The 16,748-nt window shown below is 47.6% G+C and overlaps 1 protein-coding gene across 19 annotated transcripts in view; it reads right to left on the reverse strand.

Moving 5' to 3' along the window:
* IKZF1 (IKAROS family zinc finger 1) overlaps window positions 1-16,748 on the reverse strand; it is a 112,335-nt gene that overhangs the window by 19,139 nt on the left and 76,448 nt on the right. For 12 of the 19 annotated variants that reach the window (XM_027765642.1, XM_027765645.1, XM_027765638.1 and 9 more), the window contains 2 exons: window positions 8,682-8,942; window positions 2,343-2,510 (listed from right to left, as the gene is read on the reverse strand). In XM_027765642.1, coding sequence (XP_027621443.1) covers window positions 2,343-2,510; window positions 8,682-8,886 — 373 coding nt within the window. In that variant the 5' untranslated portion in view covers window positions 8,887-8,942. Of the gene's footprint in view, window positions 1-2,342; window positions 2,617-8,681; window positions 8,943-16,748 lie in introns of all 19 variants that reach the window. The other 7 variants (XM_027765648.1, XM_027765647.1, XM_027765646.1 and 4 more) reach the window with 2 other exon arrangements.

The following is a 16,748-nucleotide window of genomic DNA, read 5'->3' on the forward strand; positions in this document are numbered from 1 at the left end:
TCTTCCGGGGTTTTTTTTTTTTTTTTTTGGGGGGGGGTGCTGGCTACTCCATAATACAATAGGATGTGGCCACTGGGGAGTCTGCCTGCAAAGTCCAAGTCCTCATTTCACTGTAGAATGATTATTCTGAAGAACCCAATCGCTGATGCTCTTCCCGGGCTGCGCATGTGTGATTGGCATTTTCAGATGGCAGACTCACCAGCTGCATTAGCTCAGCGATGTTTTCTCCACCTGCTCATGCGTGACTCCGTAACAGAAATGCCCTGCCCACAGCCTACTGTATACAGAATGACTCAAGAAGGTAGCCAAACTTAGCGCAGGACGCCATTGCCCCTGGAATGAAAGCAGCAGGCGTGGGGCCTGAACGGCATGTAACACTGCACTATACATGTTCCCAGCAGCATGTCGGGGGGGAGGAGAATGGCGGCATGTTAAGTTTTGAGGACTGATACACAGGAGAGGTGGCGACTGCAGAGCAGAGTGATCAGGAGGATGGGGATGAGGCTAGAGCCATCCACGAAGGTGTCCTCGTGTTTCCACTGACAGGGAAGGTTGTGTTCCTACCAACCCAACGCGATCTCGCTACTGGCTGTCTATGTGGATGGACCCCTTAAAAATGACAGATGTGCAGGTTCTCTTTCTGGGCAGACTGTACCTCCTCCCAACTGCAGCCCCCGGGGCCTGCCATGCCAGTCAGTCCCCAGCCCTGTCACTGCTTGCAGGAGGGTCACTGCATGTGCTCATGACAGGCACTGCCAATGCTGAGGACGCTCACTGGCATGTGGGGGCATCTGTCTTTGCTCCTTGTCCCTCCCCAGCCCTGAAACTCAGTCCTAACCATGATGGGGAGGGGAGACGGTGGCCCTGTTACCACTTTCCTACTCTGTGGGTGGGAATTCATCAGCTCAGTGTATCTCCCTTCTTGGAAGTTTTTAAGTGCTTCACCCAAATCAAGACATCTGGGAGCCTCCTCCAGTTTTCCATTGGCCAGGAGGCTGAAATAGAGAGGGGATGGCTCATGGCCCCCCTTCTCCTCTCATTGTCCCCCACGGTCACAGGATGAACTCCCCTGTGCACCACATTCTCGTCAGCACCTGCCGAAACAGGCACCCCCCGCCCCCCATCACCGCAGGAGACAGCCCTCCTTCAGAGCTCCTCCAAAACACACTCGAGCGCCTTGCCTTGCAGCAAGTACTTTCCAGCTGAAGTCCCTCTTGGCCTTCCCAACTGTCCCCTCCATCCTGCTCCCACCATCTCCTAGGACACTGTGTCATTGTGCCACTTGTCATACACTGGTGCTCTGCTGGTGTGCGCTTTTCTCTGCGTGAGAACAAGGACCCCAAGGTGCTCAGTAAATGAGTGATAGAAAGACAGGCACGTGGAGTGGCCTCTAAAAACCCCCTGCCACCAAATGCACCCCTCCTACCTGGGACCCACGTAAACGTCTGAGGAAGAACAGGCATCCCACCTCTTAGGGGAGGCTACTGCGCACATGCCGTCTACAGACCATGCTGTAGGCAGACCCCACCCACATCAGGTTGGCCGAGACCCTTTCCTCCTTGGGCCTGCAGGACTGTGGGGCTACTGGATGGTGAACACCCAGGAAGGAATCTTAGGAGACAGAGGAGCTGAGCTGTGAAAGGTGCGTTTGTGCTCCGCAGGGCGGGCGTGTGCTAGCGCTCCAGCATGCCTGCTGCAATGACTTCGCGGACACTCAGAATGCCTGGGGTGCACTCCACTCTCTCGTTCACAGAGAAATGTCACCATCTAAAATCTGGTCATGGCCCCACACGGGCTCTGCACCCAAGGCCTTGACTGATTTCTGCTATGGCACCCACATGGAAGCTGGGCCCAGGTGGGCATGTCCACCGATAACGATGAGGTTACGCCCTCAATCACCCTTGTCTGTCGCTCTGCAGAGAAAACCATCCCCATTACTGCTACTAAAAATATTTGGCGTGAAAAAAACAAAAAGTGATCTGGCTGTCAGCAATGCACCTGGTGAAAAAAAGGCTGGCGAAATCCTTTACGAAAACCCCACTTACCTGACGAGGCCCCTTTGGAAACCTGCAGCCTAAGGTGAGACTGCCTAGTGTGCACGTGTGTGTGTGAACACGTGTGTGTGTGTGTGTGTGTGTGCACGTGCGTTTCCCCGCCCATTTCCTCTGGCTCGATGGGAACAGCAGAACATGGGGGCAGGGAGCTGATGCCAAGGAGTGGTGAACGGTGCCCGTGGAGGGCCGGCACTGGGGCGGGCGCAAGCACACATGCCAGGATCTCGTCCCCCAGCACACACACGCGAGCCGGCACACGGGCAGCCCCGCCTGTGCCCAGGGACCTACCGGAGTGCGTCCTGAGGTGGCCCGTGAGGGCGTCCCTGCGGCGGCAGGCGTAGTTGCAGAGGTGGCACTTGAAGGGCTTCTCCCCGGAGTGCAGCTTGATGTGCCGCAGCAGGTTGCCCTTCTGGGTGAAGGAGGCCCCACACTGGCTGCACTGGAAAGGCCGCTCTCCTGGGACGAGCAGAGGAGACCGGTGAGAACAAAACTCTGCGCGGGGACAAGAGGACGACGCCAGCGAGAAAGTTGTTTCCCACGGGGGCTCGGTGACTTCCACCGGCTGCAGGTTTGATAGAACATGAGGCTTTCAGGCTAAACCTGCCAGCTCCTTAACGCTTCACTGGCTGGGTCAATTTGATCTGAAAATCTAATTTTTTTTCCCTAAATCAGAATGGCACATCACAATGCAAATTCAAACTCATTTAAATAAAGTGACTGCAACATTTTGTGATGAAGAGCCACTCTTCCTGATCAGCAGTTTTGGAATAAACCAATATCCAATTTTGCGTGTTGTGGCATTTGGTGGGGTTTTTAATGTGGCTTTTTTCAAAGGGTCTTTAAAATATGCCACTGAAGCAGCAAAATAAAAAGGAAACTCATTAAAAATGCATTTCAGGATCACAAGTTCATTTCAGCGTTACATTCTTATATTTAAATGAAAGGCACTTCATTATAACAGTTATAATAACTTCTTTTCATTTACATTTTCCCTGTATTTTCCCTTTCAATTTCTTCTCCATTACCTGTCTGTCCCTAAGCAGGCAAATCAGGAGAGAGACAGACAGAGAGAGGGTGAGGGTGAGAGAGAGATGGAGAAAGATTGAATAAAATGAGAAGTTAAGAAACTGTGAAGGAAGCTCCCTTCCTCCAAAGAAAATCCCAAATCTCCCTATGGCAGGGTATAAAAGTCAGAGTTGCATCAAGATTTCTGTTTGTTTTTTTTTGTTTGTTTGTTTTTTTCATTGCAAATCCTGAGACTTTCATGCTGTTATTTGTCTATAACCAGAGAAGGCAAGTTATATTTTAAGAACAGATATTCCTCGATATGCAATTCAGTTGGGACTGGAGCATCCTCTCGGGGCCGGGACTACAGCATCTGTGACAGAGGAAACCCTGAGGCTGAGCTGCGTGGGGCAGGGCACAAGCCTGTATTCTGGGCCGGACAAAGGGGTGGACAGACAGAGGACAGGGGCGACATACTATTGTCCTGCTTAGCGGTGACGGGCTTCGGAGTCTGAACACTTACATCTAACTCCTTCTTAAAGAGGGATACATTGGTCCTATTTAAGTAATATTAAAGCTCTTCAGAAAAACAAGTTCTTGATTTAGAAGAAGGGTGCTATGTGACCACAACTCCTGGTGTTGAGAGACCATAACAATGCATTTCCTAGGGACGATTTTATTTTTACTTTCGGAAAAAAGAATATGTCAAAAGGTCTATGGAAGCATCTTCTCAACGGCTTAATGTAGTTATAGTGATGAAGATAACATTTACTAAAAATGTCTCCGTTAGATGCACCTTTGGCAGGATTGAAATCCATACCAGATTCAATTCAAAAGTCTATTTTGGCAGTTGGGTCTCATGATTATCATCACTATTTTTCCCCCTTAAACGAGCAGGCTGGGAGTGTACTGTAAAGGTTGAAACTAATTAACAGTGATGGTTAATTGGAGGCCAAATGGGGGTTCTGATACGAACCAGGAGGAACCCAGCATTTTCCGAATTCCTATCTGGATTGGACAAGAGAGGACAGAGTCAGGGTTTAAAGTCGAGTTGGTTGGAAGCAATGGCAAAGGTAACTCATCAGCTCTCTGAGTCAACCCCATGCATGTGGCTGATACCCCATGAGGAAATTAAAATGGCTGGTCGCCCGGTAGCCCTGAAGAGCTTGCAATGGAGAGAGATCACTTAGTTATTTATTAGATACTCTCTAGGCCTTCTCTGCACGTGTGTGTGACTGCGTGTGTTCACTCCAAGAGGACACAGGGGAAAGAAATGTAGGGTGATTGCCATGTACAGGGAGGCACGCGACAGGAGGGAGAAAACATGCCACTGACCATCGCCTCATTCAGACCTGGGGGACCATCAGGCTGGGTGGGAAGGACAGCCGGGAAAGCCCGTGTCATAAATGTTCACAATCAGGATGGGGGTGCTCCTGTATGCCCGAAGCCGGCAAGCCCAACCTGATGCCCATCCTCTGAAAAGACCCCCTGCATGCTGGGTTTCCGCGTTTCGCCTTGGGTCTGGAGGGTTACAAGGAAACTATGAGGGACAGCCTTGCCTTGGTCAGCCCGATTATCATAGCCACCCCTCCTTTCTGCAGAAATAGGGCAGGCAGGAGAGGCGGCCAGTTCTCAGGGAGGGAGACCCAGCTTCTACTCAAGCCCACGTTTCTTGTGGATCCTAGCCTGATGTCTTAATCCTTTGCAACTTCCCTGGGAAACTGCTGGGCACAGTCTGTGCTGGCACGAGCACACAGCACAGGGCATGGCGGTCTGGAGGACAGCACTGCCAAAGTGACAACGCAGTGCTACCCTCTGGAGCTCCCTGTGGAAGGTGCTAACGGGAAAGGGGACATATCCATGGAGCTGAAGGCAGCTGGGTGAGGGAGTGCAGCCTACAGCATGTATGTTCACCTCCTGCAGGCCAACAGCTCATTCTTGTAGCTCAGTAAGACCAAGCTTCTCCAAGATGGCTTTTATTTAAGCAGGATGAGGACTTTATCATCATGTATCCAAAATTTGGTTTTTAATCCCAGTGATTCAACAGATCTCCCAATTTAGGAAGCCTCTATAAGAATGTCTGAGTCCCATGGGCCAGCAGGTGGCACGGAGGTTAAGGCTGCTGGATCCTACATGGCCAACTCTGGTTTGAGTCACAGACCTGGCAGCTTGAAAATCATTGTGTGTGTGTGTGTGTGTGTGTGTGTGTGTGTGTGTGGCCCAAATCCTGAGAATAAAAGAGAAGGGGTGTGACCACCCTCCTTACAGGGTGCATTTTTACTTTTCTGCTCTCTCTCTGTCTCTCTCTGGCAAGAGTACACACTCTATAGTAAAACCAAATAAAAAGGATGCTTGAGCCCCTGTTAGTAACAGAGGATAGAGGTAGCCATCATGGAATCTCTGAGGCACAACAGCAGTGGAATGAAAAATATATCTAGACAGCAAGAACTGCCCTTAGCCTACTGGGACATCACCACGGGAGACCATCACAGTCGGGCTCAGTGACAGATGGGGACAGAGAAGGTGCAGTGCCATTAGGAACAACCAAATTCAGAAACTCTTTTGATCTCCACCACTAAAAATCCCATTGCTTGCCATGTCTTCTACAGCCTGTGTGCCCCTACCCTTCCTCCACTCCCCACCTGACTGACACTCACGAGAACCCTGAGATGCTGGGGAGGAAGACACCACCATCTCACCAGAGTCAAAAATGTGAAGCTGAGCAGCAATACTGGCAAGAAAGGTGTGGAGGCCAAAGTACCACCTAGAAAATGGCACCGAATCTACCTCTCCAAGGTGGAGAGAACGGCAGAGTCCAGGGCTCCAACCTGGGAGATTGAAATCCTCTGCGTTTATCAGGCAAGGACTGGGAAGCCCTGAGGCCTCAGCAGACTCAGGAGCAGGCAAGAGGAGGAACATGGCCATGGGACCAAGTGCAAGACCTAGTTCTTGTGGGGGCCTCAGTTGGACCTAAGCTCCCCAGTGAAGATCCACCCCAACAACCCTGTGTACTGCCCACTGCTCCACTGCACATTCCCACTGTCTTTGGATGCTCTGCGGTCCCTGCTCCAACATCTGGGGAGCTCGTTAGGAAGGCCCCTCCCCAGGCTGTGAATAGGAGTCTACAAGTTCACAAGATTCCAAGTAACATTTAAGCCCTTTCAAGCTTGAGAAGCATGGCTCTAGCAATGTTTTAAACACAGAAAACTCAGAAAGCGTACTTTTTCAAATATATTACACTCAGCGCTCAGGAAAATGAAAATCTTAGCAGCATGTCTAGTGATTCACACCTAGTTTGGGCAAACTGTATTTCTGTATATACCTTGGATAGCCTATACTTATTCGAGCAGAAATTCACAAAAACAACAATCCATGAGTTCACTGTTTTGGGTTTTTGTTGTCATTCTTTTTCATTTTCTAGAGACAAGTGCACTCTTCAGAGAGACAGAGAGACACAGATAGAGAGAGAGAAAGGAGAAAGTACCCCCAATGGGCTGTGGTCATATTGCAATCCCTTCTCCATTTTTCCATCCTGTCCGCATTTGGGGCATGCACATATGTGCATCCAGTATGTTTTTTCATGCTGCTGGGTCTGGGATTCAAACCACACAGTCAGCCATTTGGGACCCTACTCCCATAACCACTATGCCATGGGCCAGCTCTTGTCATTGTTTGCTTGTTTTTCATAAAAGGCAAGGGAGGAACTATACAACTGACAGTACATCCTTATTTCTGGAAGTGGAAGTTCCCTGGGTAGAGAACTCAGTGTGTTGGTGGGTGCCTGCCACTTAGTTGCTCTTGTTAGAAGGGAACTCGTACAGCAGGTGCCACATGGCATACTGTGCTTGGCAGGTTCCTCATTGAAGTCATTATTCCTTTTATCGAGGCAGGTGGTCATTATATCTTGGCAATCTAGAATGCCAGAAGTTGATTCACTTATCAAATATTTATTTAAGAGAATCTCTACTGTATGGCCAGGCTTTCCATGAATTAACAAGAAAGTAATTCATCCTGTGAAGCCTCTTCCTGATTAGGTATGTTCGACCATGGGTCCTGTGTACCTGCTGGGTGTGCATTCTGGGGTGGCCCACCTTCACAATAATTCCCACCTCATTATGAGAAGGGAGAATGGGCTCCCCTCATGCACACTTCACTCAGGGTTGGTGTGATGAGTCACTCCATTGGAGAACTTGGGCAATGTGAGCCCATTAGGAAAAGCAAGGTTTGCTTAATTTGAGAAGATGAATGAAGATTTTCATTAAAGATGAATGTTCATTGAAAAGAAACTTCCTGATCGTTTTCCAGACATATTATAAATGGAATGCAAAATTTTGGACACAGCCCTGATGCATTAAAAATGACAACTCTACAAATAGTTGTACTTCCTGATAACACAATTCTTTTTTCTCAAGAGACTTTTTTAATTCCCCCGACTGTCTGAGAAACATGTATGGCTCCGTGTAAGAAGCACAGGAGGCTCTGATTGTCATCTCCCTCACTTTCCGTATCTTTAAAAGGCTGCGATGCCTCCAAAGCATGCACTTCATCTGTACTCCACCCCGCTCCCCGCCCTCTGGGTGCTGCCTTGACAGATGTGAGCTCACAATGACCTGTCATTGCTGGCACACGGATGGACCTGGCTCAGGGTTTCTACATTTTATGTTGCGCTTTCATGGCTGCTGGGGTCGGTAAATTTACCATGTAGCACCCACTTTTTGGACAGTGTCCCATGAAAAGGACAGTCGAGTGACATTCAATTCAAAAGGAACCTCACACAACAGTTAAAGGTAATACATGCCATTTGTATTCCATTTCCAACACTCTTTGGCATCGCGAGGGCCAGTGACTCCACAGCTGGGCAAATGTGTAGCTGTTACTCAGCCATGCTTCCTACCCCTCAGGGGGAGGACACCTGTACACTTGGGCATAACTGTCTGACCCTCCATTGGCTGCATTCCCTCATATTTGGACACAGAATACTGCACTCTTGTATACTTCCAAAGCCTCCAGGAAGTCTTTTCAATGAAGACTTTTTTTGGCATGAAATGCTTTTAAAGTTTGAGGTGAAATCTGCAGCGATTAAACAATCTGATTCCAAGTCTCACCTGTTAGAGGTGAGGCATTTGAAAACCAATCGGAATTCTGAGAAAGACTAAATGTGGCTGCTCGCTGATCATTCACTGGTGTTTCTTAAAATCAAGACCTGCTAGTTCTAATACAGTCAACCTGCCTATTGTGTTCGCAGTTTCTCAGGGAAAGTATGAGGAGGCAGTTTGGGTGCCTCGGTGTCATTTAGCGTTGTTTTGTTAAGGGGGGAGCACTTGGCACCTCAACCTCACAGCATGGTGGGTACTACTTAGTATGTAAACATCAGGCCCTTGATAGACCTCCCATAAGATGTGGTAGCTTTTCCATTATCTTATTTACATGGTTGAATGGGAACAGGTTGGGAAGTATTTTGGAAAGTTCCAGAATAAGAACATGTCTAGGGTGGGACTTGGAGCTGAAGGCTTGCAATCACAGATCTGCCCATCAAAATGAAACATGCTCAAACCACTCCACAAAGAGGTTTTCCTCCTTCAACACCCCAGGCCACGAAAGGGAAAACTGTGCCCGCCTTACCCGTGTGGCTTCTTTTGTGCACCATGAGCACATTGGGCCCGATGCAAATGATCCCACAGATATCACACTTTAGTTTTCCGTTAGGAAGTCGAATGCCTCCAACTCCTGCCAAAGCCGAGCTGCCTTGGTCCCTGTGGGAGCCATTCATTTTCTCTCCTGAGGCATCAAGCATTCGTAAATCCTCCGCACATTCTTCCCCATTCATTTCACAGGCACGCCCATTCTCTTCATCACTCTGAGTCTCTACTTTTACATTACTGGCTGAAAGAGACAACACAGGAGGCCACTCAGTGTCATTGCAAAAAAACGAAACAAACACAACAAAACAACACAGCAGCAAAAAGACGATCCAATAGACACAGAACTACTAAACAGATGTTCTTAGCTTATTCCCAGGAAAAAGCAGCCTGAGCCCCCATGCATTCAGCCTGGGGGGTTCTGGCAGCAGGCCTTCTGACATGGTGACATGGCGTTAGAAGGAAGACCTGCCAGCCCTCTCTATAGATCCCAGGGGCAAGTGTCTGAAAATGCATGAAAAAGCTATTGCCAAAGTTTGCCCATTTAATTTAGGTCTTCATTTTAAGCAAATTAAGGTCACCAGGTCCACAGCCTTGTGGAATCTCAAGAAGGATGTGAGGGTAAATCCTACACCCAATCGGCCAGATGAACCCAACTTCCTAGGCTGTTTGGACTTAAAAGTTTGGCCCAAATCCCTACTAAATGCTCATAATGCTACCTTCCCTCGATTCATGTTTCTTTGAGAGAACACATGGTCTGAGTTCTGACTACAGATCCTTTTCTGATTCCTGAAAGATCTCTTTGTTTCTTTTGTACACTATCATTCTGATTCCTTTTTATTTTACAATGACATAAAAGGACCCTGTGCCCTAAGCTGAGGTGACATCTCTTCTACTTCTTCCACAGTTGACCCTTGAACAATGCAAAAGTCAGATGCTTTGACACTTGCCCAGCTGAAAATTCATGAGTAACTTTTGACTTTCCCAAACTTAAAAATTCATAGCCTACTGTTAACCAGAAGTCTTACCAATAACATAAACATTCAATTAATACATAGTTTATATGTATTATTGAGTCATCGGAAAAGTCTTGATGTGATTTTGCATAGAAAAGCGTAGAAAAATATGCAAGACTTCTCTGAAGACCCAATATATACTGTATTCTTACAATAAAGTAAGCTAGAGGAACGAAAATGTTATTCAGAAAACCGTAAAGAAAACACATTTTTCAGTACTCTACTGTATTTTCTGACATATTTATTGAAAAAAAATTGCATATAGGTGGACCCATGCAGTTCAATCCTGTGTTGTTCGAGGGTCAGTTGTACTAGCCGAAAGATTAATTGAGATAATTTATGAATGTAACAGACCTGCGAAACCTCTTCAAAGTAAACCGTGTGTGTGTGTGTGTGTGTGTGTGTGTGTGTGTGTGTGTGTGTGGTGAACTGCCAATATTCATGAATACAATACACTGTCTACTGGAAGTTACACCTAATCTACTAGGCCCTCTAATTACTAGTCACACCTAAGGTAATTATGTCATTTGCATCTTTTTCTTCCTAAAATAAGAGATATTTTGTTTGTGTTCTTCTGAAACACCGACGGATAATGAATCCGTAACTCTAACACTGTAAGGACAACATGCAGCTAAACCAAAAGCCATCATTTTAACAATTGTTTTTGTAGACTAGGAACAGGAACAGAAATTTTGCCAAGGAAAATAATCAATGAGATAAATGACATTTGAATCGATAGTTCTCAAAGTGTGTCCCCACCTGGAGGAGCAGCTTTGACATTACAGGACAGCGTGTTAGATGCACAGATTCTCGGAGTCACCCCAGACCTGCTGACAGAGTTGGGTGAGCTCAGCAATCTGTGTTTTAATGAGCCCTTCAGGAGACCCTGTACTCTCAAGACCTTCTGAAAAACTGGATTCAATCATCAACTGAGGTAATAACACTTCAAGTTTGTTTTATTCGACAAATTACTCTTGATTTGGAGATACGGAGTCCAGACACGGAAATCTCAGTTCTGAGATCTTAGGCAAGTCATGGGACTGTTCTGCATCTCTATTTACTCGTCTGTGAAAATGGGAACTACTAGGGGACTGGCCTCACAGGTAGCTGTGAGGATTTAGTGAGTGGACAGACAAGGAGTTAGCTTAGGACAGTGCCTGGGATATGCCCACTAGAAGCAGCTCTAAAGCAGTCCCCTTGTGTGGTGAGGCTCCGCCTAATCCTGACACTGTGTATGGCACACACTACATGCCAGGCACATGCATGTTACATGTGGTCCACGACTTAACTCTCACACAACTCCATAAGAAAGGTGCTGTGATATCCTGTATCTTCACCTTAAGGTGAAGAAGCTGGGACAGAGGGTGAACAAGGTGTTAAGGTCACACACAGGCACAAAGTGGCAGAGGTAGAAGGAAACTAGGAAGCCTTGCTCCTGCGTCCGCATTCCTGAGCACTATACTGCCAATGTCTTTCTGCTAGTATTGTGGAGAAAACACCGACAGACAAGTAAGGGAAGGTAATGAATCAACTGGGACATGGGGCACAGCCCCCACAGTGGACTCTGAGACCCCAGTAGTGAGACTGAATCTTGAGACTGACCCTCAAGGATGAACGGTGCTACCTGTCTCTTCCCATCAGACCCTGGCATACTCAAGACTGCCCTGAGAAATCCCACAGTAGGGGTTTCCCAAATGCTCTTCCCTTCAAGACTCTGAAGACCAGAGACTCTGAGCACCTTGTACCTGGGGGGCCTCTTGCTAACCTCTCCTACCTGCCAGAGACACAAGCTCCAGTGGAGACAGAGGAAGAAATAAAGGAGGTAACCCAGGCAAGGGAAGCGTGTTCACTGGTCAGGCAGCGGTGCTCACTGAACGGCATTCTCTAGGTTCGGTCTTCTCAGGCTTATGCTGTGTACATTTTCTGGAAGCTAAACCACTAGGCTCTCACTACTCACCAGTGTCTGCACCGGCATGCTCTGGATTCACAATAAAGCTGCAGAGATGTGTAACTTCTCTACCTCAGGATTATTTTTAATTGTCATCTGGTGTATTCAAAACTGAAACTGGAGCACTTTAGAGCGTAGCGGAGGAATTAGGGCTGCTGTGGTAAGTGCATCAGCCATGGGAGCTAAGGCACTGGGCTGCAGAGAAGGGTCGGCCAAGGGCTCCCATGGCTGGGAAGAGAACTCTGCACAGAAGAACAGGGTTGAGATGTCCCCTGGGCAGACTCCCGGCCTGATTTCATACACGACACGCAGGCAGCCAGCCAAAGAGAATGCACTTCTGCTTTCTTAGAATACATATCGTGTGTGGCATATGAGTGCTAACCAGAGCTACCACGTGCTCTTCTGCATTATTAAGAATGTGAATTTCATCTCAATAAAGCTGCTTAAAAACTAACGGGACTAGGCAGTGGTGCAGCAGCGACACAGCTGGACCCAGGTCAGAAGGGCCCCAGGTTTGCACCTTGGGACCTCCCTGAGCACTCTGGGCATGTACATGCCCATGACCCAGCGGGCTGAGACCACGGGTGGGTTGTAGTGTGAAGACCCTGTTGGGGGCTGCTGTCTGTCTGTCTGTCTCTCTCTCGTGGAAGAAGTGAATGAAAAACTCAATAACTAAGTAAATAATAAACAAATGACAAGTATTTCTGCAACTCTTTGGTGTGCTCTATGGCCCAAGTTGTTGAGGACTGTTCAGCCCTTCCTGGTGAGGACAGAGTGCAGGGACACACTGGGGATGACCTTGGGGCTTCTGGACTCAGGAGCCCAGATTCTGGCCCAGCTGGGTATGGGCAGGGGGGGATAATGCAGAGCACCAGGAAGGCACAGAGGAGGAAGCATGAGAGAAACATGCAAAGGATCTTGCCGTATACACCACAGAAAGCCTCAGGCCCAGAAGGCCTGAGATTAACCACCACTTAGACTAGCGGTCACTGAAACGTTGTCATCATTTTCCTACACGACACTACACTGTTGCTGAGAGCTGAAATATCACCAGAAAAAAAAAAGGCCCCAAAGGCACTACTGCAAACTGTCCCGAGATCAGTGTGGACAGCCCGAAACAATGTTAGCAGACATGCACAGGTGGAAGAGCACGTGTAGAAGATGTCACCCAGATCTGCAGTAATGGCTCTGGGGCTCTTTGGCCCAGGAAGAGGGGAAGCTCATCCAAGAAAATTAGGAATGCTGTGAAGGTCTAGCTGTCTAGAAAACATCAACTGGCCATATCCCAGATCACTGTGGGCAAGGCCAAGACAACCTAAGTAATAGGAACACAGCGGACAGCGCTCTTGATTAGCAGGTGCCATGCACGTGTGGAGCCAGAGCGAGATTGCAGGTGCTGAGCTCTCGAGAGCTGGAAGCTCACCAGCATGCGAAGGCTAACTGAGGCCACCTTACAACATGAAAGGTCTGTGAAGACCAAGAGGGAGCAGAGGACTGCCAGGAGCTGGGGTGGGGTGAGGTGGTGGTGAAAACAAGGCCAACGCATGCAGGATTCAGGCAGTGCCCGATCTAAGCAGGAGGAAAAGGCCCTGGCGTTTTGTAGACAAATGTGACTCGTGCTGGTTACATAGAAGAGATCATGGAATTTCTGCCCTCCAAAGAAAATGTCCATGAAAATGGGATTTCTTACCCAGCCTGGAAGAACATACACGTGACAGTCTTATTATTTTTGCATGTAACAGAATTCAGAACTTAAACTATCTTCCTAAACCACAAGAGGAAACTGGATCTCAAAAGCTGAAACCTCACGGACATCAATGTGAGGCCTAGTGAAATTAACACACAAATTCAGGAGGAGAGGGGCTTAGCCTCACAAATGTAAATGGGACAAGACTTCTGGGCCCTGGCTGAAGGTAGGCTTGCTCAGCGATGTGACCAGAAAAACAGAAAAACTGAAGATGTGCTGGTGGAGTCCTCATTAACTGAGATCTGTTGTCCTCTGTGCTGGTCAGGCCATATGTCCACCTCCTTTGAAAAGGACAGCCCAGGGGCCAGCCTGTGGCTGGCTAAAGAGTCAGATCCCAAAAGGCACACTGCGGTTTGAATCTTGGCCCCAGAAGCTTGAAAAAATGTGGGTGTGCATGTCCAGAATCCTGAGAAAATAGAGAAATGGAGAAGAAGGGATGGAGGCATGGCCATACCCTATTTAGGGGTGCTTTTTACCTCCCCCTCCCCTCTCTGTCTCTGGAAATCACAAATACATCCTGCAATGTAAAGGAAGGAAGGAAGGAAGGGGAAGGGAAGGGAAGGGAAGGGAAGGGAAGGGAAGGGAAGGGAAGGGAAGGGAAGGAAGAGAGCAACCCAGGCCAGAGTAGGTTCAGAGGAAAGAAAGAGCTCCAGGGGGTTAGACGCCCGCTGCTAGGAGGGCACTCCTGGTCCCGGATGCCTGTGGGGCTCCAGGAGGTGCAACTTGGGCTGGCCAGGCCAGGCCAGGCGGGCAGCTGGACCTGCTCAGCACTTCGGCTGCACAGAATCAGTCTCCTCCTCAATGTGCAGAGAAGGCACCAAGGAGAGGCAAGTAGGGGTCAAAGCCAGAAGAGGCTCTCCCTGTGGAGGTGTCTACAGTTCAGAGGGCCACCCCCAACCCCAGAGGGTGAGGAGGCAGTGCCTTCAGGGCCAAGGAGCTCTGCCTCCCGGTCTGACGCCTCCAGGGATCCCAGGGCTCTCCTTTCCCCTGAAAGATGTAACAGTTGGGGTTTGCCTGTCAGTGGCTGTGGACACACCCACTGTGAGGGCAGGCTTGGGGTGCCGATGAGTTTTCTGGGCCCTTTATTTTGTAGTCTACCCTCCTGTGGAAGGCACTGACACCAGCGATTACTCCAGAGAAGAAAGGTGCTCAGGACTGGGTGAGTGGTGCTAATATAAGCCACTCACCTCGGAAGGCAGTTTCCCATGAAAACACCCGGCAGCCCTCCCAAAGGGACACACGAGGCTCCCACATCATTCTACTGGGGTGGCCATGGATGAGCCCTTCCTTATCACCACTCCAAAAACGGTGTAGCCCAGACCTGCCCCCAAATCAGTCCTATAAAGTAGTCTCCCCTAATCTGCAGTTATTGTGCCCTGGCCCACTCAGCAGATCCTGCCACTCGGAAAGTTCACGAGGGCTCAAGCTGATGGGCCGAAACCTTCTCTGGGCTCCTAGACAGCTCCAGCTCTCCATTAGGTTGGCCCTGAAACTGCGGAGTTGCGGTATTGTTTCAATGAACTGCTACTCTCTCCCTGGATATAGGAAATAAACTTATAAATATTTTGTAACCCCTTTCCCCCTTCCACCCCCCCAGCTACTTAGAAGATGTCGAGCTTCAGTAAGGTGCTGAATTGAACTGATTAAATATGGAACACGAAAAGGAGACTCGACCTGCATGCTCTTTTCCCCAGAACGCTCTGGCTCAGGCTACTCCAAGCATTTCCACTGACTGAGAGCAATGGACGGCTCGACTCTGTTATCCAGTAAACGTGGCTTTTATTATACACACTAGAAAACCCCTGATCAAAAGGTGCTTTCCTCTCTGGATGCTATCTGGAATAAGGAAAGATGAACACCTTACGGCTCACACCTATGTTAGAGGCCTTCTCTGTTATGAGCCACCCAGCAAGGCTAAGGATGTCTGGTGGTCTTTGGCATATGGAAATGATCTGGAAAATAAAAAAATCGTAGAGGTCAACAGGAGCTAAGAGGCCCGAATCTGCTGCCAAGTACTGCACACGCTCGTGAATAATGGAAGGTTGTTAATGCTTAGGTATAATGCACTCTGGCAGTCCCCCCTTAACGGATGGGGCACGTTTCCTGTCTGCTTTCTTCTCCATTCAAAAACGTGTCTTTGTATTTACTGGTAAGCTCAAGGGTACTCAGAATGCATTTTTCCATTGAAAAGATATTCCAAAAATTGTCACTCCAGTATGAAGTTAGGCCATGGAAGCTTGAAATGCTCAAGATTTTAAAGAAAAAATGAGGAACAAAAGTCTTCTTGTGACACTGGTGACCAGAAAGTAAAATCAAACGGAATAAAAATAGTTAAGAGATCTCGGAATAAAAATAGTTAAGAGATCTTGAATCATGATAACTAAATGAAAATCGGAGAAAAAGAGCTGCAGGTGTTTTGGTGTTTCCTTTAAAAGAGACTTAAAACAACTTGAGCATTTTAAAGGTTAGAGGGACTATTTATTATAATTTAAAATGTTGAGTCTTTTTCCTTGTCAAGATGCATGATCAGAAACACTTTCTCCTTATTTGATGTCTTAGATCTTTAAATGGGATGAAGAAAAAAAGAATAGAAGAATATAAAAAAGAACATGTTACAAGCATATGCATGTTTTTTCAGGTAACAAGGGACACAAACTAGGATAAAGAAGGAAGAGCCAAAGAAGATTTTAATTTTCAAGAAGGAAGAAAGATAGGAAGGGCCAGCAGGACAATTCTCCCTCCTGACCACCAGGTGGTGCTATTGGCCCAGAACAGTTTGGTTGCTGTTTGAGTGGGACATGATCAAGACCAACCAGCCATTTTGCTTGTAAAAATACTTTGCCCATCATGAAATACTTCTCAGACCAATCCAGTTGAGAATACTATACATGTCATCATCAACAGTTAATAACCCCTATCTGTTTCTCACTAACGTCCTGTCTCTCTATTGTTCACTTGCTATCTTTCTCTATCCTCTAAGACCAACCAGCCATTTCTGGGAGGACTTTTCCACTTTGGGGAGTGGGAGAAGGGAAGAGAGACAGACGTTAATATCTAATGAGCACATTTGTATAAATATATAGACAGAAAATGCTTCAACATATCTATCATCCATCGCATTAAAGCTCCAAGTATCACATATTTTTATAATTAGGAATTTTTACACACTGAAGTTTTCAACACAGGATCACTTTCAACATGATATGCTTCAGCCTAAGCCTTCCCCAGATTTAACAAAAACATGTCTTAGAATGTATTATCTTACTCTTACGTGCATTTGATTTCTCCAAACATTTCAACAATTTTATTACTCATCTCAAAATTATTTCTCTGTCCTAG

The sequence above is a fragment of the Tupaia chinensis genome, unplaced genomic scaffold (genome assembly GCF_000334495.1).
Source record: "Tupaia chinensis unplaced genomic scaffold, TupChi_1.0 Scaffold139072_1, whole genome shotgun sequence".
Taxonomy (NCBI): domain Eukaryota; kingdom Metazoa; phylum Chordata; class Mammalia; order Scandentia; family Tupaiidae; genus Tupaia; species Tupaia belangeri.